A 27,999-nucleotide genomic window follows, 5' to 3' on the forward strand; every position below is an offset into this window, starting at 1 on the left:
CTGCAACCCCACTCGCTGGTAGCAGAATCGGAGGTGCAGTTTCGCAACAGTTCCTGTCGAGTGTGCGCGCGCGCCCCAACGTTAGATAAGCAGCGCATAGCGAACGCGCGAAAAGATAGTGGGAGAAGGGAGAAGGACGTTGCAGAAAGGAAGGGGAAAGAAAGAGACGGAAAGAGACCGCGGAGCCCTAGAAAGCGGGACGTGACGAACGAGCGGTGTTCATCACTACGACGTCGACGCTTACGCGCTCTCCGTCAAGAGTGGAAGGCCCCAAAGATTATCAAGAAGCGGAGCAGTTGGCGTGCTCTTGCCCGTACGCGAGCGAGCACAAATCACCTCGGTCTCTATTCTTTTATTGTTTCCCTCGTCTCGTCCCTTCCACACGCCGCCCTGGCGGTGAACGCGAGATAAGCACGCCTCGGTGATTCCTCCCCCGGAGTATCGTGTAGCAAGCGGCTCACCTTGCCGGCAGCGCTGACGAAGGGAGGGTGTACGCTGGACTGAAACCGAAGAACGAGGAGGCAAAGGTGAGTAAGGGCGTTTCACTATAGCAACAGGGTTGGTCAGTAATTTGCTTAAACTATTTACAAGCACGTTGAAATGACGTGACGTTCGGCAACGCGACCTTGTGGCAGTAACGGAGGAGGAAGCTCTGTTTATACGGGGCCTATCCATCTGCCAAATTCTTAACAAGCGTCTTCAGTTTTTTAAATGGCTGGACGCTGCGGAGGCCTTACATTGCCCGGACAGCTCCCAACGCTGTCGCGTAGTTCTTTTTCTGAAGTCCCAGAGAGGCAGGGAGTCTTACGAAAGTGTTAGACGCTTCTGGCTTCTTAGTCTAGGAGGGAATCAGAGCATGGTGACGTGCGTAACCTAAAGCACTGAAAACGCATTGCATTCTTACCCTACAGCGGCCCTAACTTAAAATAATAGGAGACAGTACCCACCTACGAAGAACCTTCAAGTAAGAAATCAAGCAGCTAAGGTACATTTTTGTGACCTAACGAGACTACATTCAATTCATTGTCATTTGCTTTCTACGGAAACTATCCGACGGTTGCTGTTTTTAGACCTGTTTATTTAATTCCCTATACCTTACAGGCCTGAAGGAAGGATTGTGTTGCGTGTCGCAACAAAATATCGCCAGCACAATATGTCGCACTCACGTATTTTGTATCTCAGCAAATACTTCTTACCAGAAAAGGCTGTAAATGCAAATATAAAAAATTAGGAAACTCACGACACTTCGCTTGATCAGTCTAATGTTCGGAGGCCTTAAGATATACGCTACCCAGTAATCATTAAGTGAAAAAGGTTTCACAAATAACAAGGAAAGAATTAGTTATTCAGTTGTAGTCGCTGAAGTTCCCAGAACAAGGGCCCGAAATTCGTTTTTGAGAACATTTCCGGGCGAACAATTATCAGCTCTTGAAGTTTTGCCTAATGGCTCTATAAACGAAAACTGGATGATGACTTAGTTTACCATCGACACAATGCGTACCGCAAGTGAAATTTAATAACGTAACCGCAGTAAAAAATCCGTTATTATGATTATTATGACTTTCACATCTGCGCACTCAAACATAGAAGCCACACGCACCTTATTTACGGTGCTACTTTTATTAACAAGTGTCACAGTTCAGAAATCGGTCACAGAATACGCGTAAGTCCCCCCCCTCCCTCCCTCTCTCTCTCTCTCTCTCACACACACACACACACACGCACACGCACACGCACGCACGCACGCACACACACACACACACACACAAACACACACACACACACGCACGCACGCACGCACGCACACGCACTTTTAATTTGAAACGCAAGAAACCTTCAAGCCTGGCAAGCTGCACAGCCTCCAACTAAATTTTCTTACGGTAATGCGAAACGCGTCTTAAATATGAGCAAAATACTACTCTATAGTTTCGATGGTCGTGCGCCTTTAGTCAAAGTAGAATCAGTTGTCGAATAACTGGAGTCATAGTGATGCTACTTTCTGTAGTAATAAGTATCAAGACATTCTAAGATTTTGGACAAAACTTTGTGTTTAGGTGTTTGTGTTTATGTGTGACAAAACAAAGCTTTGTGTTTACGCCGAACTGTTTTCGATGCATTCGATTAGTCATTTTCCAAGCATGCGCATCTTCGCATGTGCTCAAATGCTGAGTCATAAGGATGAAGGAAACCGGAAGGAATATTTTGTTCGTATTTCTTTGCCGGTTTTTAGCCACGTGTCTTCTTACTTTCGTTCTAGTCTTGCGTATCCCTGCTGCTATTTCTTCCGGGTCAGCGCTTTGCACCTCCCTCTGTTTTTTTCCCGTTTTTCCTCTTGTTACTTCGCATATTCGTTTCGCCTTTTTCTTTTTGCCACATATTTACACAGATTGGTTTGTTTTCACCATTGTTAGTATTTCATCTGGGTTGGCGCCTCACACCTCCCGTTCTTTACACGTGTTTTTTCCTAGTGATTTTCTTTTTAGCCTTTGACGTTGACCACTTCTCTTCTATGCGACTGCGCAGTGCTCTTATTTTTCGGTTTCTCCCCTTATCCTGCCCCCTTTTTCGCCTATATATACTTAACAGCCTCGTGTGGTGTCTCCTTGCTATGTGGTGACCCTCGTTGGCTGCTGCTTTAAGTGCATTATGATTTATGAACCAACTAGCCTAGTTCTAGATTATCCTGCACAATCCGGAAACATACCGCATCCCTTAGCAGCAACGTCCGAGATAACGGCACCTACATTTGTAACATTGAATACGATCTAAATTCATTGTGCAGCCGATGTGGAACGGGTCGCCCGTGCCGCTTGCTCCCGTGATTGAAAGCTCTCTCAATACCGATGTTATCATTATCGAGGTGCTCTTTGAAACTATGCGCGCTAGAAGAGCGGTGTACTGAAAGACGCAATATTCACGCTACGCTGCTCAGGTTGTCGGCTAGAAGCCGCGTGCTGAAGAAACTGCGACACAGCCCGCTCAAACCAAACAGCCAACCCGGCATTATGGCACCTGTACTGTTCCGTAAAATGCGCACAAACACCCGTGTCACTCGCCAGCACCCCTGCTTCCCCTGTGGAGGCCAAAAATTTCTTGCACGCAGACTGATGACCCGGTCTTTTCTAGTTCTTGGTCAAATGTTTTAAAAGAATCCCCCAAGGTGGAGTATATCTCTAATAAGGGAGTACTTGCTCACTGGCATCCACCCGAGCGCAGCCATACGTCTACAAAGAAAAGCTATACAGCTTTCTCAGAAACTTCGTCGTTAAAGAAAAATTCGTCCTGGTCCGGGGTTCGAACCCGGGACCCCCGCTTCACCGGAGCAGCCACTCTACCAGTACTTACACGTATTAACTTGGGAGCCTTATATGGTGCAAACCGTGGTTCTTACGGCACTGAAAACCTTTCGGCACTAATACTGTGTAGCATCTGTATTCTTTCAGCTCTTGCATATTTCTTGTATAGGTAATCAAGTTATATAAGATATATAAGTCATCATGATACATAAGTCATCAAGTTGCTTCCAAATGTATAAGTTTTCACTGGAAATCATGTCATATGACTGCTCAGTCGTGATGATTGTGAATTTTTATGGCGCAAAGCCATCGTGGGCCAAAGAGCACTATGACAAAAGGTGTTTTCTTCTCAAGATGGGGTCAAAGACCCATTTCCCAAGCATTTCACTTTAAATGAAGCCGAGCACCAGGCAGGATAAAGCATTGCATCACCGGTGGCTACCCGGCGGCACTGGGGATCGAACACCGCACCTCTCGCATGGGAGGCGGATGCTCAGACCACTAGGCCAACGCTGGGGTGACTGCTCAGTCGTATTATATATGGGTGCCGATGCCTTGTCATGTTGTACAGCCTTTTTGCCGGCTGCCTAATCTTTCGTAAAAGGAAACATATAAGGAAAGTTAATCCCCGCACTATCGCTGACGGTGTGTTATAGTAAAGACGCGAGGAATTTACTCCGAAATCCTTTCAGGGGACGCATTCGATAAACTCGCTGAGGTTAACAGCACCGTAGTGAGTCATACTCATGAGTGGATTCCGACCGGTCACCAATTCGTGAAAGCTCCCGGGTGACAGAAGACTTTTGCACGACGAGGGAGAAGAAAACAGTGTGACTCACTTCCCAGCGGTATCAGGCAAACAAGCCAAAGCGCACGCACCTCCTTCCTGGCCCGACGCCACGCACGGCCACTCGTAATCTTTACACGACTCCCGGCAGGTCTCGGCTGTTCGGGTTCGTACGCTGGAAGACATGAGAGGCACCGTTTGTTCAAGCTTGTAGGCAGGCGGGTAAGCCTAAGAAATGTGGGTCCAATATCCTACACTGCTCCGTTCCTTTATAACTGCTGTTTACGAACCCTACGCACACGTGACTATAGATAGCGATTTGCGCACACAACAGGAAGACTCGGGAGACAAATGCAGGTGTGGGAAACACGATCCATATATGTCCATCTCCCAGCTTGTCATCCTTTAAAAAGCATAGTTTTCGCCGCAGCTACGTAAACCACTTTTTCAAACAGACCGCTAACCAAACAAAAATTTACATACATGACTTGAAATTTGTTGGACAGGTTCAGTTCTATACGTTACCAGCGGGAAGCAGCATGCGGCCACCGCAAATCCGGCAAGGTCGCGGTATGGTAGCTGCAGCTTTCATGCGTTCAACTGAATGAAAAAAATTATGGGATTATCATACATATGACGCAAAAATTTTGAGAAAGCAGTTAGATTTAAAGCTGGATTAGAATCAGTAGCAGATGGCTACTCTGGAGGGAGAAAATGGGCGTTGCTGGGGTGTGTAGGGGACCTGGATGCAGGATGGCGGTTGATGGGTGGCCAGCCCCCTAGCTAGAGATTGTGCTTGCGGAGGTTGGCGGCTTCACTCTCAGAATTTGCAGACATACGCAGCCATTTTCGCATTGTGGCACTAAAAGTGCTGTCGCGCTACAAAGAAACAAAATTACCAAACATGCGTGCCATCGAGATTCTGAGTTACTGAAGACTAGTCAATGTTGTAGAAGGCCATAACGTTAAAAGTTTAACGGCTGACCGAAGTGCGGTTAGCATTGTCTCAAGCTCCATTCCTTAACTTTTATCCTATCACTTCAGCCAAGTACCTTGCCCAAGATTTAGCAGGGGGCATATGCTGTCGGCGTAAGTAACTTCTTCAGCCTACGAAAGCGGTCGTTCATTTTGTGTTAGCCTCTAATGGTTTGGTTTGGTTTATGGGGGATTGACGTCCCAAATCGACTCAGGCTATATGAGGGGCGCCGTAGTGAATGGCTCCGGAAATTTCGACCACCTGGGGTTGTTTAGCGTGCACTGACATCGCACAGTACATGGGCCTCTAGAATTGCGCTTTTATCGAAATTCGGACGCCGCGGCCGGGATCCATCTCGCGTATTTTGGGTAAGCATCCGAGCGCCGTAACCACTGAGCCACCGTGGCGACTTGTTAGCCTGGAACGTATGGCGAGGGCTTTAATATCGGCCACAAAAATAAGACTTTCTTTACAGTCACACTTCCTTGCATACCTTAGATTAAGTTTATCCTCTGTGCAAAAGTTCCACGCTCAAGGCGGAGGTCACTGCAGTTTTAAGGACGCGTTCTACGACATGGTCTATGTCGAAAGCACATCTCCGAGCATTGCATTTTTCAGAATTGCAAAGCCCGATTTATGCTTGGTTAAAGGAAGACGGAGAAGAATGCTTCCTTCTTCTCTAAGTGTAGAGAAAACATTACTCTTACTGAGCCATCCATAAGGCGTAGAATGACGATGAGGGCGGGCAGACTCTTTTTCGAGGGAACGTACCAAAACTAAAAGCAACGTCGGGACGAAAAAAAGAGACGCTTCTAATTACTGTAAGTAATCAAAACGCACTTTAAAAAGTGTCTTAGTGCTGTTCTGTCATTTCATAAAGCTATTTACATTCTGAAAAAAAAAAGCAATTATTGATTGTAGAGAATCAGGCTGCCAGTTATTAGATGTGCTCAAGACCATCTTTAACAATGGCACATGAGAGACCAGTCATCCACGTACATTGTTTTTTTGTTGTTTTTTAAATGCGATTCGAAAGTAGGAGGTATTTTTGTTCTTAAGACACCGCGAGTTTTTCCAGCAATGAGCTGCGCGTATTTTTCTATTTCTTTTTTTTTTTTTTTTTTGCTGCGGGCTCGTATTGACCAGCTGCGCATCTCTCTTCCTCGAAAACACGAAGAATTCGACCGGAGAGAAAGTCTAGCCTCGCTGGGAGCAAGCCTTTATTTATGAAAAGCACCACTGTTGTCACAATGTGTAATTTCTACCAGCCATCTGTTCCACTGAAACTTGAAACTAAGCTCCTGTTAGTGTAGTTCGGAATTCTCAGTTAATTAAAAATGATTAACTGCTCTAATAGGCGTCTCGAAATACCTTCTCTCGAGCGATCATGAAGGACAAAAGACGAAGAAACGGGCAGACGCAACGTATGCTACAGTCGGATACAACTCAAGAAAGCAGCGGTTTTTCCCCGGCAAAGAACCACCTTTCAGCCAATGACGTCGGTCGATTCTCATGACCCTGCTAGTGTGACAAAGCACACAGCGGCTCCACAACGCAGTGAGGTGTCTATTTCCCACCATAGAGGGTAGGGGTTATCCCCTTTCATCCACCACTCCCTGCTTTGTGACACTAGCAGGGTCAAGAGAAGCGGCCGACGTCACTGGCTGGAAGGGGGTCCCTTTACGGGGAAAAGCCCCTGCGTTCTTGACTTATATCCGACTATAGCTGTACTGCATATGTCTAGCGTGCGTTGCGCCCGTTTATTTCTTCGTCCGTTGTTCTTCATAAGCGCTAGAGAAAATGCATTTCGAAACCGCTCACTCACTAGCCGACTACTACGCATTGACTAAGATGCGATATGAATGACTGAATAAACGAACAAAATCATTTTTTGTCGTAACTGCCGTACTCCCCGCCCACCCCTCATGTAATACCCCTTGAATGGTGCCTTTGAGGACCTAATAAACGAAATGAAATGCAATTTTCGGCACTCACAAAGACGAACAAAAGTGTACTGGTAAGCGACATATGACACGCACATATTCAGCACCTAAAACAGAAAACGCGTCCTTGCGTCCCACTGCAAAACCCTTCATTACCATATGCACGGTGTGGTACGGCGAAGTCAGTCGGAACACTGCTCCGAACTGAGGAAAATAGGAAAAGAGAGGAAGATAGATGTCCACTGCATTCTTCACATAGTGGCATGGACAAAAGCATTCCCTGCTTTCTGCCGCGTCCGTATCAGCCTCTATCCAAGGCTCCTTGAGGAACAGATTAATGGCTTGCGCAGCCTGAAAGAAGCCTCGTCGCATTCGGCTATAAACTGTATCCGTTCCTGGCAAGCTATGCATGTTGCTTCCTGTGGACACCGAGAGAACAAGCGCTTGTTCATTTTTGGCCCTGGATTTCTGCGGGACATAGTGCGAAGCATAAACATGCGAAATGCTTCGCTCGTGGACGTCAAAACGCTTGCGGTGGCCTTGATAAATGAGCCTAAGCAGGCCGCCCATATCTTCAGCACTCGGTGTTCTGATTACGTACACAAAACCCTTTTAGCGTTCGGGTCCGGTGATGCAGCGGCCTTCGCATCAAAGAAGGATAATATTAGTATTACGAGCAAGAATAGGGCATAATTCCGCATAGAAAGGATGGCGACGTTGAGGAAAAGCACACGACGAATAGCTATGCTATTTTGATCAGTGGGCCGAAATCAACGGTGGGCCAGACGCAGTGGGGCTATAATCAATATTTTGTAGGAGCGTAGCGTAGGGGCGAGTTGACAATACATCTTGACAGAAAGTGAACAGCGCAACTAAAACGAAGGACCAGGGAAAGGAAAGACACGTACATGCGCTGAACTAGCAACTCGCTGTTCCTTTAGAAAAAAAAAAACAGTTAAATATCTAACCACCGCGAGACAAGCTCGTGTCATCTTCAAAAATTAAAAACGTGAAAATGATAACTCATATGCTAATTCGTAAAGACCTAGAGGTATCCATCTCGCTCCAATAAAAGGATTCATCGTTTTAATGCTTTTATTTTTTGAAGATGACATGAGCCTCTCGCGCGGCGGTTAGATATTTTACTGTTTCTTTTTTTTCTGATTAAACAGCCAATTGTTGGTTCAGCGCTTACACGTGTTACACGTGGTGTAGACATTTCTGCTTATGGACTGCTGCTGACGCCTTGCGAGTGATTTAATTGATGAATTTCATGCCATGGACCCTGACGAACGGCGGACAGCGGTTTTTGTGCCAATGGGACATGTAAAGCTTTCGCCTAAAAAACCAAAAAGGAGGTAAAAACGCTGGAGGAAAGATCTGGAGCGCGGTGTACAAGGGCACCAGCATTACCGCCCTTGTTATTCAAGCCTTCATTTAATTCGCAAGCGGTTCACTGACACGGAAATTCAGATCGGCTTCTATCAGTGTAGGGAAAACTCAATCAAACGCAAAAAACCTCGTCTAGCGCGCCTGCGAACCTGAGCAGCTGGCTCCGAGCCAAGCTTTTTACGACCCGCAGCGCCCTGATCAACTTTCTTCTGCGGTTTTACGACACACCGCTGTTTAGGGCGCGTATTGTGTTGTATTCAGATAGGCTGCAGATGTTCATTCGGCGCCGTTCCTCCGCATCACTAACGTTACCTCTTTCAGGGCGGACGAGAGGAAAAAAGAGCTTATTTATAACGCAACTTTCCTGCGACTTGCAATTGATTTTAATTTGTGCACTAATCGCCTAAAGCTTTCTATGTAAGCACTTCCCATTGGTATCTGAAGCACTTTTATTTATTTGCAGCCCTCGTGGAAAGGCCTAAGCTGAAGGACAAGACGGGGTCAAATGAAACCACCACTGGAAAGCCGCTGCACCCCTCCTGCTCACCATGGTGGTGCCAGTGACGGATGCCAGGCGCCTCTTGGGTTCTGCAGCCAGCACTGCAGTCACCGCCGTTGCTTCTCAAAGCCTTGAGTGGCGCAATATACGCACCGCCTCACCACCAACGAACCTGGGGACAGCGGTTTGGCACCGCAAAAGCGTCATCCCTAGGCTGCCGCTCCGCTCTGCAGGACCCAGAGCGGGCCCACAGCCAGCATCATGGCCACCGTTCACTGCTGCCCAGCTGTGCCGCTGGCGGCCGACACTGTTCGCTGGTACGTTCTCCTACTTCTAATCGTCCATTTTGAGGCCCATACTGCGGAGTTGGCGGTCGATGAGGCGTCGTCGCTGGCGATGACGCCGCAGGATCTTCGAGCCGAGCGGATGGCCGTGGGACTAAACCACACGGACTGTAGGGACAGTTGCAATGTGACCCACGGGGAGAAGCCCAACATGTGCACGTGTCGAAGCCGGCAGGAGTGCTTCCAGATGGGGGACTGCTGCGCAGACCAGTTCCTGGAAGAAGTGCGCAATCCGCAGCGCGCCTGCGTTCCGGCTGGCTCCAACCGCGACTTGGTGGCCATCGTGAGGTGCCCAGATGAGTGGGTTCCTGCTGTAGAAGACGATGATACGAAAGCGCGATGTGAGACCGAGAAACGGGGCGGAATGAAGCTCTCGTACCTGGACGACTTGCCCGTACTGAGTCGCCAGTCTGGACTGCTGTACAGGAACGTGTACTGCGCGTCCTGCAATGGCGATACCCGGGACTTGCGCAACTGGGAGCTTCAGATCGACTGCAAACCAACAGAAGCATCTGAGGCAAGGAATTTGCGGGAAAAAAATATACATATAGATTATTCTAGGCACTAATGAAGGCAGCAGTTGCCGAAACCAAGAAAGCATAGAGGAATGTCTGTTTTTTTTTAATTTGTGGCATTAATAATCGAGAAATTCGTACTGTAAGGATATATCTTTATTTATTTATTTATTTTGCATACCCTCGATTGCCGAAGCATTCGAGACAAGAGTGGGTTTTAAAAAGCAAGAATACAACATAAAAGCGGCAGATGTACAGTACAGAAAATACAAAATAAGAACACGCAGCGCGACAGGACAAAGAGCGAGAAAAAGAGAATATAACTACAATGAAACATATCAAAAAGTGAAAACTAAGCAAGAATATTAGTGACCCTTTGTTTTTATGTACACTCAAGGACATATGTCAGTCTTGGTTGGACGCGAACAGCCAGCTAAATGAAATTCGCAAAGTACATTTTGCATTTTGGCGGTCATCCAGGCATTCCTGAATTAGGCTGTAGAGTATCTTCACGTAAAAATGCTGGAAGGTATCTGTAACAGCTGCACAGCTACCATAATTCTCCATTCAGTCAGCCATGAAATTTCAATAAAGAAATGTGTTATCCAGGGAGACACGATCCCTGCAATGTTCTTGATCGCCTGCTTACAAGAGGTATTCAGAGGCTTGGATTGGGAACAGTGGGGATAGGAGTCAATAAAGAATACCTTAGTAATCTACCATTCGCTGATGAGATCGCCTGGATAAGTTACTCAGGAGATGAAGAGAGCCAGAACAGAAGGGTGGGTCTAAAAATTAATATGCAGAAAACCAAAGTAAAGATTTCCAGTCTCGGAAGGGAACAGCAGTTCGCAATTGTTAGCGAGGCTCTGGAAGTGATAAGAGGTACTAATACGTCTACTTTGGGCAGGTAATGACCGCTGATCCAGATCACGAGATGAAAAAAACTCGAAGAATAAGAATGGGGTGGAGCGCATGCGGCAGGCTCTCTGACATCATGAATGGCAGTTTACCAATATACCTCAGGGAAAAAGTGTACAATAGCTGCACATTACCGGTAGTCACCTATGAAACGGAAACGTAGGGGCTAACAAAAAGGATTCAACTTAAACTGAGGACCTCGCAGAGAGATTTGGAAAGGAAAGTGATAGGTGAAGCATGAATGGACTGGAAGAGGGCAAAGTGAGTCAGAGAACTAACGCGGGTTAATGACATCTTAGTCGAAATCAAGAAGTGGGCTTGGGCCGGGTATGTAATGCGCGAGCAAGATAACCGATGGTGCTTAAGGGTAACGGAGTGGACACGAAAAGAAGGCAAGCGTAGCCGGGGGTGGCAGATAAGTGGGCGGATGAGATAAGGAGATTTGCACCGCTCGCTCAGGACAGGGCGAATGGAGAGGTATGCGAGAGGTCTTTGTCCCCCCAGTGAACGTATTCAGGATGGTGATGATTTCTTTGTTGGCGTCCACGTTTATCGCTCTAATATGATTGTACCCGAGATTTCTTCTGGTCTGTGTGTGTGTGTTGAAGCGAAAACTTTTCACAAAAATTTTTGTGTCCGGCTTTTAGCACTTTGCTTGTTTCACCCGTCCTCCTAACCTGCCTAAGCCCAATGACATCCCATTTACGTCCAAAAAGAAGTACAGGAAGTTATTTTCTAACTTCGAAGGGGTTAAGTTTATAAAAGATACAAACTGAAATCAAAGATGGTGTACAGTAGCGTTTACAGAGTGGTTGTCAGCTAAACGCTATTCAATTCACAGCTACGAGGGGGTACCCAAAAGAAACCGAACTTATTTTTGTTTGAACTTATTTGTTCACACTTTAGGCACAGACCTTCAATCTCCTTCAAAGTACTCTCCACTTGCAATGATATGCTTGTCGAATCTTTCATTCCATTTTTCAAAACGTTGTTTAAATTCATCTTTTGTGATGCTTGACAGTCCCTCCGTCGTTTTTTTCTTCACCTCAGCAACATCAGCGAAACGCTTTCCATTCACCTGTCTTTTCAGTCTAGGAAACAAAGAAAGTAGCACGGGGCAAGGATGGGTGAGTATGAGGATTGAGGAAGAGGGGTCATGCCATTTTTGGTCCAAAATTGTCGTAGAAACAGGGCTGTGTGAGCAGGGGCATTGCCATGGTGGAAAAACCAGTCATCCGTCTGCCACAAATCAGGCCGCTTCCACCGCACACTGTTGCCCAATCTTTTCAAAACACCCAAGTAGAAAGCCTGGTTAACTGTCTGACCCTGCGGAACAAATTCTGAATGGACGACTCCTCTCACGTCGAAAAAACAAATCAGCATTGTTTTGAGGTTTAGTTTCACCTGACGAGCTTTCTTGAGGCGAGGTGAATTTGAAGTTTTCCATTGGCATGATTGTTGCTTTGATTCAGGATTTGATTCAAGAACACTTGAGTTGTTCCCATAGCATCGTCCTTGAACGTCTTTCTGAATATTTCAAGAGTTTCCGTTCCACTTTTTCCGAGAAAAAATTTGAATTTCACCGGCGCACGCTGTTCACGATAATCAGCCATTGCAAAAACGACACTCACACAAAACAGTCGTCACTCTAAAACTCTGCCTAAACTAGTCTGACCTCCTTGAGCGACGGAACTCGGCTTACTGACTCTGGAATGTTCGTTCTATGCGTTCCTAGTGGCAAAACGCGGTACCACAGAAGCTCTGCCGATTAAAAAAATTAGTTCGGATTCTTTTGGGTACCCCCTCGTATATGGTGCACAGATATACTTGCATTGCTGCGCGATCTTCAGCGAAAGACAGAAAATACATTCGACGCGGATCAAATAAGGCATTTTCAGTACATTGTTGTGTATTGTCTATTCACTATAAATTTGATCTCAAAATCTTTAGGGACCGCATCGCAAAATATACTGAGGGACTGTAAAACTAAATTTTCACAAACAGAAGTGCATCTATGCCCGCAAGTTCGCTCTTTTAGCGGATAATCTTTTCATACTTTTTAATTTTTCCCTGGAGAAACGTGATTGCACATTCGTTATTTCCTCTCATCACGTAATGAAACAAGAAAATTTCATAGCGAGCGAATATAGCAACCAGCCATCAACTGCATACCATGCGAATTCTACCAACAATAGAAAATACTACTTTTCCCTACCACACTTTCTTGGACACCTGCTTATTGGGAATTTCGTCTGAGCAGCCATTATTATACCTGTGTTAAGCCCATTCTTGCCAATAAGGCATATCGGCCAACTCTATGCACAGATGTGCCCGAAGGAAACAAAAGTAATGGAGAAAACTTACAAGTTGTTTGACGCTTCCAGGCACTGAAGAACGGAATAGCCAAAGATACGGGCTATTCCTTCCAAACTCGAAAAATGCTGCTCCGCTGGGAATCGGAGGGCATCCGACGCAAGGCACAGTGCAGCATACTGATCAAAGAGCTTCAGGGCGAAAATTTTCCACAGGACCTCAAGGTCACGGCCTGCCGACCGAAGCCTTTGGTGAAGACCTGCCCAGAGGGTTACCCTGACTCAGAGATCCTCGAGAAGTGCCACAGCTACGCCAGCATGGTAGAAGACACAGTCAAGATGCTCGTCTACAGGAACCTCCACTGCGCCATCTGCAACGGACGCTCTGCAAAAACTCTCACCTGCCATCTGAATGCCCAGCAGGGACCAGATACTCGAGTCTTTTCTGCTGCAGGCATGTCTTACGCAGTGGTCATGGACTTCAGCAACTGGCATTCATCAGTCCTATCAAAAGCACCTGCCAAGAACACCTGCGGACGCGAAGAGATTTACGACCCCGTCATGAAAAGCTGCGTGTGGTCAGGCTGTCCTGCTGACGTGTGCGTCCAACGCAAGGACTGCCAATGGACTCGCCTTGAGAACAGCAAGGATGTCGTTGTTCAAGATGACGGAACTCTCCTGCCAGCGCCTGGCTCTGCCCTACTGAAGCCAGACCGCTGGTATCGGGACAAAACCGGTGCAGTGATAGCCTGTATGCCAACACCCGACCATGAAGCAGCCCTTAGGCCAGTCGGCTTCGAAGATGTCTTGTCTACTGTCTTGCTCTTGATTTCCGTGTTGTGTCTTGTGTTACACGTGGTTGCATACGCCCTGGTGCCAAAACTGCGGACTGGCCCATCCAGACTGCTTTTGTGCCTCGCGATTTCGGTGCTTGTGGCCCAAGGTAGCTTCGTAGCCGGCGGACTGTTCCTCCAAGCCGGCTCTGCATTTTGCAGCACGTGCGCTGTAGTCTCCCACGGCGCCCACCTCGCAGCTTTCTTCTGGATGAACGTGATGGCTATGGACGTACAGAGAACTTTCCGCAAAGGTGTCAGTGGCAGTTCGCGAGCAGTGAGTGCGTTCGTGAAATATTCAGCGTATGCGTGGTTGGCGCCGGCGTTACTGGTAGCTGCGGCGTCGACGTTGCAGTATGTGAAGCCGGAATCGCCGTGGAGCCCTTCGTATGGTTCGCCTTTCTGCTGGATCAATCGGCCACTCAGTCTGGTTGCATTCTTCGGGGCGCCCGTGCTAATCTTGCTACTAGCAAACACAGCTTTCTTCCTCTTGACGGCACGCAGCATCCATCAAACCAGTAAGCAGGTAAGATTACAACTTTGCTCCCGAATGAAAATCCTTACTACTGCTATAGAAAACTTACGATTACCTGTAAGATATCGCCTTCAGAGCTGGCTAACGTTTACGTCGGTCAGCTTGAATCAAAGTGTTTTTTTAAGAAAAGTGCTTGTTCGAATGAGTGCAAAAATTCGTGCGTTAGCATTTCTAATAGTTCTCCCATTTACGGTTATAAGCAATGCAATGGCGGCTTCAACTGTTTCAGTGTTTAAACATAATAAGGGAAGAATAGGATATTGAGAAAATAGACAAATCTTAAACATCAAAAATATATTAAACCTCATTGGCTAGCTCAATTCATTGGGTACAAAGACAGAAATGCTCAGGAAAATAAACACATCAGATATACTCAAACTATTTACATAATATTGTGAGGGACAGAACGAATGAGGAGTACGACGAAGAAAGGAGCCGGACGCTCCTAAACAGCTTTTTCTTGACGATTTAAATCTTTGCATTCAATAAGCCACGCTTTTGCTTGGGCGCCTTGTCTGGGTGGTGCCTCTTTAGCTGACCGGTCGGAATGCTGCCTGGTGGGAATGTTCTTTGTGTTTTGTGGAGCTTGCGTATATACACCACCAGGTGCTCGAATTGACAGTGAAATGTGTCCCGCGCGAGCATAAGGCGTTCAGGCTGCCTCCTCGCCGATAGGCCGGAGCTCTAACCCCATAATAGGACTTCTTCCTTGAAGGACAGCATGGTAGGTCTCGTAGCTAGGGCAGGAGAGTCGTGCGGCACACCCACTGCGGAAGATAAGACCTGTAGCCCTCGGGGGCTCCCGAAGAAGGAGAGGAGATAATCGGGCCTTCGCTAGGGCCACTGTGCGGTCCTCGTTGACTGCAACAGCCTCGCCTGGCTTGGAAAGGATCTCGGCTGAAACACTCTACGTTGAGGTTGATTTTTTTAGCCCCAGGCTTCTCAGGCAGCTGTCCCCACATGCCTCGTAGGCACGGAGATCTCGCCAGACGCTGGTCAGGTGGGGAAAAGGATGGTTGGAGCCGAGGTGCTCTTTATTTAAGTACGGTCACAGCAATATTTACTATTACGATTACTATTACTCCTACAGCTATCTGACTGCACCCAGCGCCCATCTTGCAGCGCATTTAAGAAAAAGCAAATAATATAATTCGTAGCTTTGTAAGTCCTTCCTGACATGTAGCTAAATTTATGATGAAGAAGGTACTCATTTGATTGCCTAGAACGTTTTGGAGGGCTAGTTGCTTAAGCCCGCTGTACCGAACAGCCGGAACACAAACCAGGACAAGAAACGAGAAAACACACCACTCTCTCACTTAATTACCGCTCTGCTACGTATAGTGTGCACATATTGAAAACTTCGTAGTGCCAATTCTTTTCTTATGAACCTACTCTTATAATAAATACATAACTAGGCGTTTAGAATCAATTACTTTGGGAAATAAGTCCCAAGCAGATCCTTCTGAGGCGCGATAAGTACGCTGTCAGTGTGCGAGATTTTATTTCATTACTTCGGACTTTCCAGGTGTTCAGTATTGCAGAGGGAAGTCAGTTATGTTCTAGTGTACGTGCACACTGGCACAGGAGAAAATAGCAAATAAATGCGCCCACTAAGGCCAGAATTGTGTAAGCACACTCGCGTTTCAATAAAACGTATTATTGTGCTCTCCGGCTATATTACGGAACACGAAGTACTGAAGTAATTTACTGCTTCCCACAGAAAACATTTCCTATACCTTGTTCTTGGCGCATGATGGCCTTAGATGTCTCTGTGCCATTAAACCCAACACAACACATAATTTACTGCTGGCGAAGGCCAGTTGCAGTTAGATCAGTCGAAGCGGAAAAGTCGACAGTCGACTATAGCTATTGTAGAAAACATGGGCTTCTATGCAAAGGAAACACGGAGCAGCAATCGGAACCTCGGTCACATTCAGTGTTTACAGGAGGAGAGTATGAGTAAGGAAAAAACAGCACGTATTCTGTCAGCATAGCTCGTTTAGAAGTGCAAAATCTGCTCCTATAGAGTGCATATCCGTCACACGCGCGTACACTGAAACCAATTTGAGAAAATCGACGTCAAAAGACTGCCCCGATGTAGCCACTCTTACATAAATTTCCTTAGAAAGGCTATATACAGTCCATATGATTTTGTCAATGAAGACTATCGGCTTTCTATAAAAAAATCCTACGGACTGCTCTTTAGAGAATTTATACGTTAATAGCCATACACTTGTTGGAAAATTTCATCTATAGACAGTCCATAGAAAAAAGTCTCGGGAAAGTCTAATATTTACAACTCTATGGGCAGTCTGCAGTCTATGGACTGATGGCCATGTACTTATTGTACATTACTGTAAATAGAGTAGATAGACAAAAGCCTACTGTATAGTATACAGACGTCTAAAAATTGTCTATAGACATTATGTAGAATTATGCCGTAAAATTTTATAAACCCTTCTTCTATAAAGTCTAAAGACCTTTGTCTACTAAACCTTCAGTAGACCATTCTTTACTTACTCTCTGTAGACAGTTTACAGCCATTGAGAAATGTCTCCACCCAGCCTTCACAAATAACACGAGAGTAAGCCTACTTATCAATTCCTTTAAGCTACAAATTATGTTCTTTGCAAGTAAGCGATGCCTCACGGAAGGCGGTGCTGTGTCACTGAAACATCAACAATCCTTTCCGCTCCCACCCTCTCCCTCTGCTTGAGCTGGCGGAGGAAGGAGTAGAAAGTAACCAGCAGTAGCCCATACCAGCCACAGAAAGTTCACTAAGTACGTGCTTGAGCAGTGCTGTGCAAATGTTCCACACTCGCTTCCCCTCGCAGGCGAAGGTGGCCCGCAACTCATTGACAAATGGCGGTGTCAGTAGCGCCAGCAACGAGAGGAGTCGACTGACGCTCTATGTCAAGCTGGCCGTGGTGTTCGGGCTGACGTGGGTGTTCGGCTTCGCGGCTGCCCTCACGGGTCTTCGCGCCCTCTGGTACCCATTCATCGTACTCTGTGGTCTTCAAGGAGCGTTCATATTCTTCGCATTCACCTTTAAGAGGAACGTGCTTCTCATGGTAAGGGGTACATCTACAACCTCTAAGATGCATAACGATTTACATGGAACAGAAGCCGTGGAAAGCGAAACACTCTCATACCTAGTAAAGCTGGACAGAGCACGGAGTAACGCTTTGACTCTAAGCCGCTGCCACCATTTGTTGCACAGCGCTGAATATGCACAACTCCACCGGGAACTTAGAATATCTGCTACTGCCCACTGATTTTCTCGGGCCCCCAGAACCAGCATCAGCGAGCACAGACCTCATTTTACAAGCCGTTTTTTGCAGCTAGTAGGAAGAGTACGCAATCGCTGTCAATATGTTCCCGAAGCGTTCCAATCCCTTTTAGGTGCACGGAGTACGCTTCTGGCGGCCGGTAGGTGTCCCCATTTGAAGAAGTCCAGAAAAGCGGGGTTTTTATGAAAACATCCCATATTTTTAGACAGCGGCTAAGCACAGACCGTCATCTGACGCATCATGCTAGATTCTGCACGTACCCTCTCTAGTTTCACTTCCTTTGCCATAAACTTATGAAATGTGAAACTTCTGCCGTGGAGATAAAACACAGCTGTGCACGACAAATGGCCTGTTCCGCCATACCACAGCAGTCGTCACGCTGCCCGGTTAGGCAAACACTCCACGCCCAGAAACAATGTCTGCCGTTTTAGTAGCGCTGCTGGGAAACACAACGCATCTCAGAACTCAAATGGGCTCACCCAGCACTTCAATCAAGTGTTTATTGCACCGCTGACCTGTAAGCGGTAACGGTATCGACCCTTTGATCTTCGCACAGTTAAATGCGCCGTATTACAGAGCACCAAACGCACGCCATAACTCGTGGGTAATTGTAATTTTTATATTGAGCGCGGCATAGAGATTCAACACCGCCGGATTCCAGCTCCTTTAGCCGTCCGACGTCGCCTGATACATTGGACTTACTGAAGGCCAATTTACCTGCGTACTTCATTACTTCAACCGACTTGCCTTGTGTTGGTAAGGTTTGAATCTCAGAGAAGCGAGCATTATAGTGGAATTGAAGTTTTTCAAGCCCAAATTCCCTGGCTAGCAACAACTAGAGCTGTCTGACTGAAAAAACATTATATTTAAAATATGTACAGGGAGCGAGTGGAGCGGTCCTTAAGGGGCCGTCCCTTACAAACGCTAGGCGGGCTGCTCGTTACAGGAGCCCATTGGCTGTAGCTGCTGCTTGGGCGCGCCCGACCAGGGCCTTCTCGGCTCGCCAGGTCAGAGCAGCCGAGCAGGGCCGCCTCCCAGTCCTCCCGGGTAGGGTTGGGGATAGGGGGAAGGTGCGGGGTTGATTGGCATGCCCACACCATGTGGTAAAGGTCCGAAGACTTTTCCCTACAGTGCGGGCACTCCCCTGTGCACGCAGGGTCGAAATGTTTGATGACTGCCGGGCACAGCAGTGTTTTAGTATAAAGGCGAAGAAGTAAGCGTTCCTCCGCCTTCGTGAGGCCTTTGCAGGGCTTAGGAAAGATTGCATGGCCAAATTTGTAATATTGAATGATTTCCTTGAAGGTAAAAGTCGCGTTGGGGTCGCAGTCCACATCGGGGGAGTCGAGGGCGATGCCCGGAGAGCGAGCGCGCGGGCAGCGGCGTCGGCCGCTTCGTTGCCCTCGAGACCTGTCTGTCTAGCCACGAGAAGCGAACACAAAGTCACTGAAGGGATATATTTTCACTTCTAATTGTGCGAAAGATATGCATTGCATTGAGACACGACTCCAACGTATTGACAGTTTTGGCTGTACTTTTCTACGAGGTACAAAACCTGATATTAAAATGGCTCCAGCGACTAGTTTGATATTCATACAGAAAAAAATTCAAACGGCTGTTCGAGACCATCAAAGTTTCCTCAAAATTTTGTAAGTTTTATGTCCTGTGACACGTGGCGGATGCTACGCATACTAAAAGTATTTGTCGGGATTTTTTTGTGCTTGAGAAAGCCACAGTGGTGCCGTTTTGGAGTGCAATAGTCCAGGCACACATAAGTAGCTCAACTCCTATAGGCCGCAGTTTCTTCTCGCTAACGGTTACGGGCCCGAGTGGAACATTGTACGTATTGAGGACAGCTTGAGGGGAGCCAGCGCTGCATAATTTATCCCATCGTTTAAACACCGCGCGGCCTCCGTACCTTATCCTGTCTGAGAGTGTGCCGTGAACAGCCGAGGCAATCGACCGGATGAAACAAAACATATGATCAGTGCAAGATCAACACACTCTTGAAGGGCGTATGCTTCTTTCATAGTTGTTATGTTTGAGTTCCCGCTCATATACAAACTAAAGCTGACGGGAGCTCTTCTGGTTTACCTGAACGGCTGTGTGTGCGGAAAAGCTTCGACAGTTGGGCTTATTTTAAGGCTTCACAAGGGATCTGCTGGTCAGAGCTTCACAAACATGCGTTAGTAATATTAAGAACGAGAACGAGAATATTGACTCTACACCATTGTCTACGCCTTTATGCCGCAGTTCTGAGATCCAAGTGCACTGCTCGTACGATTAAGTACCCGGACGCTAACGCGAACGGCTATTTTCCGTGAAAAAGAATAAATAGCGTTGCTGAGAAGCCTGGATAAATATTTTTTTTTGTTTACGCTGTCGAATGTAAAAATTCTCTTGTCGGAAGGTGCTAACAAATTACGCAGCTATTACTGGCGCAGCTAGTTGAATTCTTTTTCTAGGACCGTTATTAAACGCACAATTGTACCTCCCATTTTCATGCTTTCGCTGGCCTTGCCTGAAGTGAGTAATACGAAGCGCACTACACTCACAAAAACCTAGATTCATGTAAGTGATAGCTTTGGATACATTTTACAGTGCACTTAAATAGTGATCTTCGATAATATGGTCTTTAAATGTCCACATGGCCTAATAAATATCCTTAAAAGGGATATATTTTTCATTTTAATGGTTTTAGGAAGATAATAACTGCCGTTTAATGGCGCCTAATATTATGGTATTAACGATAATGTAGCCGAATGCACCGATAACTTTCACTCCGGACAAATTATGTAGCAGGTTGGGAAATGCAGAAAAAAATTTAAATATCTGAAAATGTATAAATTTACTGAAACAAAAAATGGCTGAGGCTTAGCTTAGGTTAAGCCTAGTCAGATGCGAAGCATATTGTCGCCGAGTTGCATATCGAGCACGCCGCTTGGCTAGACGTTCTTCACGCCCTTCATCAGTCTCTGTAGCACGCCGCAACTTTTGCTTCTCATTCCAACGAGCAGCCCTGTCTCCAGGAGGCATCTCTATCCCGTGTACGCCTAGCAGAGGCAGGCGCACCCCCTTGTATACCGCCCATGGAGGAAAAAAAACTAGGAGAGAGTGCGCTCAGCCTCTGCAAGCCATCCTCCTCTGACGCCGCTGCCGAGGGCCCTTTTGCGCACTGGCTCTTGGGAAATGGGCCCTCCACAGTTACCAGACTGCCAATCAGCGGTGTTTTTTAGTGAACGTCCGTGCTCCGATGTAGCGCAGAAGCGCAGCGCCTGTGTTGCAGCTTTGGCGGAATGCGTACCGAGCTCGAGGTTGTCTGAAGGCTCCGCGTCTCAACACTTCTGTTGATTACACTCGAGTTTTTATGTGCGCTGTAGAAAACTGCAGGTAAACTTTTCATCAAAGGGTGCAGCTGCGGCCTCGATCGTCACTGCTCAACTGTGGTTCATAAAGAGAATGGAGAGGAATTCCTTTCGTCGTTATACACACATACGGAGCGTTTATTTCAGCGCATGCTATAAGCGGAGAACTCGAGAGAAGTCGAAGAAAACTAGCCTCTAAAAAAGGGCGCAATGGCTTCCAGAGCGCTCGCGGCGGACGGACGTGTTTAACGAGCGCTCCGGCGCGCTGCGCACGATTCTGTTTCTCGGGCAGGCGGACTTCGGCTCGCCCATGGGCCCGCCGTTCTCCGCTGTTCTCGAGGCATAAGTCGCGCCGAATACGCTCGCGCACATACGCGGTTCCGACGTGAAATGCAGCAGTGAAGTATTACTTTCGCTGTCGACAGAGAGTGCCGGCGGCTTTACGTCGGCCCCTGCGCTGGCTCTCCCGGCCACTGTGCACAATCACTGACAAAAAGAAGTAAACTGTATGTACTACGTAGCCGCGCGCACGTAGCGTCCTGTCTCGACTAATCGCGCGCGCGGCACACTGCACTATAGCGGCCGGGGTGGGGCACCCGGCCGCGTATACCGTCCGAGGTAGCACCCACGGAGCGTTCGTGTCACGCGCGCACTACCTGGCGAAGAGCAAGCGGGAAGTCAAGCCCGCCTGCTCGATGAACGCACAGAGGCTCACCATTGTTCTGTCACGGGTGTGCGCACTGCCGCGCGGCCACAGGAGCGCTTCGAGACTGTCCGGTATGATTCCCAGCGCCCTGTAGGCCGCGAGCATCTTGCGACGCGGCACTGCAGAAGCGGCACAGCGAAGGAGCATGTGGTCTCCACGGCGCCGCAGTCATCGCACGCGTCGCTCGGGGGTGGTGGCCGCTGCGGCGAGCGAGCAGTTTGCGCTCACCACGGAGCCGTCAGTGAACACAAGCAGATGGTCGCGCAGTTGCTCGTAGAGCGAGAGAGCGAAACCGAAACCGAAATCCGGCTAAGAGCTACCGCTGCCTTGTCACGTGAGGGCCTATTTCCCATGATGCTTTCCATTATATTTTTTATGACTAGGCTTCAAGATTGTGACGTCATGCTCCCTCCTAGTTTTTCTTCCTCCATGATACCGCCGCTCCAGCATCACGTGTTCACTACAGCGCACCTAGCGGCAGAAGCAAGAAACACATTGGTCGCGACGCCTCGCGCGACGGCGCGAGCTGGGGCCCCGTTTCTCCTATGTCGTTACGTAACGCATCACGTGGTCCTCCTTGGTCGCGACGCCTCGCGCGACGGCGCGAGTTGGGCCCCCGTTTTTCATCTGCTGTGACGTCACGCATCACGTGGTATGACATGGAGGTCACGAAAGGTCAATGGTAACGACACCGCCGCGCTCGAGGAGCTGGGTTGGGCTATTTTAGTATGCTTCGCATAAAATTTATGGGGTTTAAAAGGGGAAGATAAACACGTATTCCCCGTTTAAGCGCGGCTGACATAGTTCAAAACCGCGCTGACCCCACCCCGTGATCGCGAGCGCTACTGAGCGCACGCCGACCACGGCGGGCCTTGCTCTGCGGGAACAAAGGAACGACACACTGGCTGACACAAACAAGGCATTTATTGCTATAGCAACAATAACGCCAGCTAGCAACAAAATACACTGAGGAATCTAGGATGTCCGACTCACCAGCACGGCTACGAGCGAACGTCCGCCCACGGTAGGGCAAAGGGATAAACTCCGAGGCCCGACGGAACGAGCTGAGGGGAAGAAGTTTCCACACGAGGACGCCCGCGGCCAAGAGCGGAGCTTTGCGCGTGAACGTCCACACGCTATCCTGTCCCAGGGAGAAGAGAGCCAGCTATCCCCCGCGCGCGCGCAGCAAAACGCCATCCGTGGCGCTGGTGTCGCTACGACGCGAGCGCCCTCCCCTGTTAGTTAAAGTAACCAAAACAGAAGAGCGCGTTTCGGAGGAGCTAACAACAGTGGGGTGTGCAATGCGGGAAAGCGAACGCAGGGGACGAAGGCGTCCCCACATCCCCCCAACCTTAAATAGACCCACGCGCCTGCAAGTTACATGCTATGGAGGAGTCTCCTGGTCTTCATGCACTTGAGGCAGGTCGTGCAGCGGAGGTCACGCCGACAGGGTGCACGCAGTCTTCCGCGGTATTCCGAAGGCGGCGTGAAGGTCTCCGCTGGGACGACTCGCATGGCCCGCGGGCTAAGTGCCCGCAGGCCCGCGAAGAGGAGGGCCGGTTGACCACTGCAGGCCAAGATTCCGCAGTAGTCGCCAGGGCAACAGCAGCCAGACGTGGCTGCTGTCTGGTCTCGCCACGGCTGCCCCGGATGGATGCGGCGAACAGGATACAGGCCGCTCCGTCGCAGCAGGCGGCAGCGAGACGATGTGCATAGGACAGCAAGCCGCAGTGGCTCCAGATCTGTAAAATTTACGAAACACACTCCGCATGCCTTTAACGTAGGTCACGGGAGGGGAAACGGTGTACACAAGGGCCTGGTGGCTCAATGCTCAACTCGCTAGCAAAATGTGTCGGGCGGCTGTGCAACGCAAAGTTCGAGTGAACAAAGCCCTTTCTTGAGTTGAACGAGAATGCTCGGTTCATGCGAGGTTAAAAAAAACGGGTGGGCCAGCAAAGTGCGCCCCCCTCTCAATACCACGGTCCGGTGGTCGTGTCACTTTTGACAAGGTGCAGGCGGCTATGAATAGCCTTAGGCCTCAATGCCACTGTGAAGGTCGACGACCCCCAACAAAGGAAAGACCCGAAACGGGTTTCGTGCGCGCAGCCGCGAGGAGACATCAGCGTTGTGGGGTGGTCCTCCCCGCTCACTGCACGAAGCAGCTGCTGAGTGATCGGCGCCCACCGTATCGGACGGTGTCGGAACGCCCGGTGCCGAGCTGCAATACCAGCGAGCTCGTGAAGGCACCCGTGGCCCCAGGCCACCCGGCTCCCAGAGCCGCGACTCCCAGAGTCGAAAAAGAGACAGCGAGAAAATATATACAGAAAACTCGGACCACCCACGCGGCTTCCGTACTCACTCGCTTCGGGCTCGGCAACTACGCGGGCGCTAGGCCTCGCGCTCCCTCGATGCGGACCAAGTGGTTCTTGAAGAAATTCCAGGAAGAAAACTTCACAAAAAAAAACATGCTGAGCATGTCGAAAAGTTCAAACATGCTGCAGCGCAATACACCTCGCACTCAAGAAAGCATGCCGCAGGTCCTAGCGATCAAAATTCACTCTAGGCCTAGCACTTGTCAAGTCCGGACAAAGAGCGTTCCTCGAACCGAACAGACTGTCGTCCAATGTTCCAAGAGCAGGCCCCACGTTGGGCGCCAGATATGGGGTTTAAAAGGGGAAGATAAACACGTATTCCCCGTTTAAGCGCGGCTGACATAGTTCAAAACCGCGCTGACCCCACCCCGTGATCGCGAGCGCTACTGAGCGCACGCCGACCACGGCGGGCCTTGCTCTGCGGGAACAAAGGAACGACACACTGGCTGACACAAACAAGGCATTTATTGCTATAGCAACAATAACGCCAGCTAGCAACAAAATACACTGAGGAATCTAGGATGTCCGACTCACCAGCACGGCTACGAGCGAACGTCCGCCCACGGTAGGGCAAAGGGATAAACTCCGAGGCCCGACGGAACGAGCTGAGGGGAAGAAGTTTCCACACGAGGACGCCCGCGGCCAAGAGCGGAGCTTTGCGCGTGAACGTCCACACGCTATCCTGTCCCAGGGAGAAGAGAGCCAGCTATCCCCCGCGCGCGCGCAGCAAAACGCCATCCGTGGCGCTGGTGTCGCTACGACGCGAGCGCCCTCCCCTGTTAGTTAAAGTAACCAAAACAGAAGAGCGCGTTTCGGAGGAGCTAACAACAGTGGGGTGTGCAATGCGGGAAAGCGAACGCAGGGGACGAAGGCGTCCCCACAAATTTTAAAAGAGCGTCAAAAATTTGCTGCCATTAGCGCAGACTACCCTATATTACAAGCTGAGAGCTTGCACCGCGACAGGTGCGAAAAATTTCTCACTGATTTGCAAAAAAAGGGACCAGTGCCTTTAATCTAAAGCCATCGCTGTAGCGCAACACACGACTCGGACACTGAATCAGTGGACGCACACACAGCGCTAAGTTCCAACAACTTCATTGCGAAGAAACAAATCTACATGTACACGCTGGATTGTCGTGATATCACTAGACATAAGTGATATCATCGAGCCCGAATGAACGCAAATTCTTTTTGGGACAGATTAACAGAGGGGTTGCTAACATAGGCACTTTCTAATCGGTCTATCTTTTGCGCTTCAATTAGTTCCCACGTGCGATTATCATTGTTTTTACCGATTAGGACCGTCTTGTCATAGAGAAGTGTACACCCTTGGCACTCATTGCAGTACACTACTAGCAGCCGGTCTTGTTCCTTTTTGTTCGTTTCATAGCGCTCGTGCTCTTGGAGGCGATCATTTCAACACCGACCAGTCTGTCCTGCACACTGCTTCACACGATAGCGGAATACGTTACACAACACCCTCTTTACATTCGACAAAGGAAACTGTGCTTCTTCTTGCACATCCTGGGCACGTGACTTTCTGATTTGTCTACCCTGTATAGCCTATCTAACTTTTCAGGGGGTGAAAAAATTGAAATTGAAAATTGAAAATATTTATTTGAGCAGAGCAGTTACAGCATCTGCTGCAGGGGCAGAGGCTAAAGGCTGTGGTGCCTGACGAAGCCTCTGTCCCTCTGCAGTCGACGGAAGTGCAATACAACAACGCGTACATCTAGCCGCTTCGAAATATGCTTCAATTGTGGGATACAGTGTGCATATACGAAACAACACAAAGTTTTCCCGGTCCTTCTCCGACAGCACAAGCTGCAGCTTGCGTATTCGCGTTTACCTTTCTCAGCAGTGGCTCTGTAGCAGCTATCAGCAGATAACCAGGACAGCCAGCGAGCGACAACCTATTACACTGTAGCTGGAAACTACTGGTTTGATTTGGTTTATGGGGCTTAACGTCCCAGTACGACTCAGGCTACGAGGGACGCCGTAGTGAGGGGCTCCGGAAATTTCGACCACCTGGAGTTCTTTAACGTGCACTGACATCGCACAGCACACGGGCGTCTAGCATTTCGCCTCCATCGAAATTCGACTGTCGCGGCGAATATAGAACCCGCGGCCGCGGCGGTCTGTATATCAAATAGGACAAGACTTAGGAATGGAATTTTGAAGGCATAGATTGGCGGTCGCCCATCTGACCAGTTTGGAATGAGCAGAACTGAAGGGTAGTAAAGGCTTGCTGCTACGCGGTTCATCTGCCAGCAGCTGGCTACGACCTGTTCCAAAGAAAGAGCCAACGTCCAGGAAACTAAGCCTATTGTTAGATGGTAGCTCATAGGTCAGAACTAGCGAGCGGAACTTTTGTCTCAACAAAGTGAGCAAAGTGAGCGAAAAACATGAGGATCGGAAGAGCCACTTCGTATTTTACAAGTAAAATCCTGACAGCGTTTAGTATTTCATCTGGTACTACAACATCGATGAATTAGATAAAGCACTGCCATGCAGTGTTGCGAACTGGCGGTGAATTAGAGCTTCTTATGAATAGGTTTTTTAATGTATTTCTGATTGTTAAACAGTAGTATTCTAGGTTGTTTAGGAAAGTGAATTGCAGCACTTTTGATTCCTTTATAAAGACAAAACAGCCGCCGCGGTGGCTCAGCGGCTATGGTGCTCGGCTGCTTGCCCAAAAGACGCGGGTGCGATCCCGGCCGCGGTGGCAAGAATTTCTTTGGAGGAGAAATTCTAGAGGCCCGTGTACTGTGCGATGTCAGTGCACGTTAAAGAACCCCAGGTGGTCGAAATTTCCGGAGCCCTCCACTACGGCGCTTCTCATAGCCTTAGTCGCTTTGGGACGTTAAACCCCATAAACCAAACCAAACCTTTATAAAGACAAAAGGACTGCACGCAAGAGTTTTGGCAAAATGACTGAAAAGTGTCAGCTCAAACAGGACTTAACCATGGGGCTACTGACAGTGCTGATAGAAAATGTTGATTTACAAGTTCATTCATGATAGTTTCAGGATGTACAACGTTAAAGTTGGACAGGGTTCAAATTAAGGGACACTATTTTAACCCGCTCGGCGCTGACGGGAGCAAACCGTCTGTAGTAATAAACAGGAGGTTCCAATTTTTAACTGCCCCGCACAGTACCGCTCTCGTTGCCAGGACGTAGAAAGTCTCAATAAACGCTTCTAATTTGCCGGCTGCTGTTACGTGCCTCATGGCTCTAAATATATAAAATTTGCGCGTGATGTTTGATTGTTCCGTTCGCCGCATTGATTTTGTATAGGTATCAGAAATAGCCGGTTAGGGTAACAATTCTACAAGTTAGACTTCGCAACACATCTAAATAGAAAGCCATCGCTATCAACACGCTCCCAAAACATCTCTTCGATGTCTCCAGTTTTCTTTCAAGAGGACAAACAAATCCCCGACAGATGGCGCAAGTTGGTAATGTCCAGAAAAACTAAGCCTAATGGGAACTGTCTTTGCAGGTGAAAGAGAGGATTTCCGGAACCCGCACGGCAAGTGGACGGCGTCCACGTGTCACGTCGACCACTCTTTCCACGGAGCTCCACTCGAATTCGTCTACGCGGTCATCTGCACGTGCTTCGCTGCTCAGCGGTCGGGTCCAGACCCTGCACAACGAAAGTCTTAAGGGTGTCCAGAAGCCGCTACTTCGCCGACCTAGATAACTATCGTTTAAGGCTTAAAAATTTGGGAGCACCTTAAATACAGGCGTTCACGCTGCACAACAAACCTGCTTCACAGGCTTAGAAAGGCTTAAGGAACGCTATTGTGCATAGAAGAGGAAGGTGGAAAAAAGTTGTAATAAAATTATTTGCACAAAATGATAATACACTTTATGGAGGCAGTTTTTTTTTTCCTGGGAATATCTCTCAAATCG

The 27,999-nt window shown here is 48.4% G+C and overlaps 1 protein-coding gene across 2 annotated transcripts; it reads left to right on the forward strand.

The window, feature by feature from the left end:
* The first annotated feature begins 223 nt into the window (after nt 1-223).
* LOC149346865 (uncharacterized) lies at nt 224-27,949 on the forward strand. 2 transcript variants are annotated; one of them, XM_089586729.1, is made up of 5 exons: nt 224-527; nt 8,858-9,754; nt 13,202-14,344; nt 17,188-17,424; nt 27,587-27,949. In XM_089586729.1, the coding sequence occupies exons 2-5, from the start codon at nt 9,155-9,157 to the stop codon at nt 27,785-27,787; spliced, it is 2,181 nt and encodes a 726-aa protein (XP_089442855.1). In that variant the 5' UTR covers nt 224-527; nt 8,858-9,154; the 3' UTR covers nt 27,788-27,949. The 2 variants fall into 2 exon arrangements, with proteins under 2 accessions (XP_089442855.1, XP_089442854.1); XM_089586728.1 differs by having other exon boundaries at nt 226-527; nt 13,058-14,344.
* Nucleotides 27,950-27,999: the final 50 nt, after the last annotated feature.

This window comes from Amblyomma mixtum, chromosome 4 (assembly GCF_055824585.1).
Source record: "Amblyomma mixtum isolate Tamu chromosome 4, ASM5582458v1, whole genome shotgun sequence".
NCBI lineage: Eukaryota > Metazoa > Arthropoda > Arachnida > Ixodida > Ixodidae > Amblyomma > Amblyomma mixtum.

Excerpts from the sequence above, each read along its gene's own strand:
- LOC149346865 (XM_089586728.1), top strand. The coding sequence starts at position 9,155 with ATGGCCACCGTTCACTGCTGCCCAGCTGTGCCGCTGGCGGCCGACACT. Across the intron at positions 9,755-13,057 it reads AACCAACAGAAGCATCTGAG|GCACTGAAGAACGGAATAGC; the intron begins GCAAGGAATTTG and ends TGACGCTTCCAG. Across the intron at positions 17,425-27,586 it reads AGAGGAACGTGCTTCTCATG|GTGAAAGAGAGGATTTCCGG; the intron begins GTAAGGGGTACA and ends CTGTCTTTGCAG.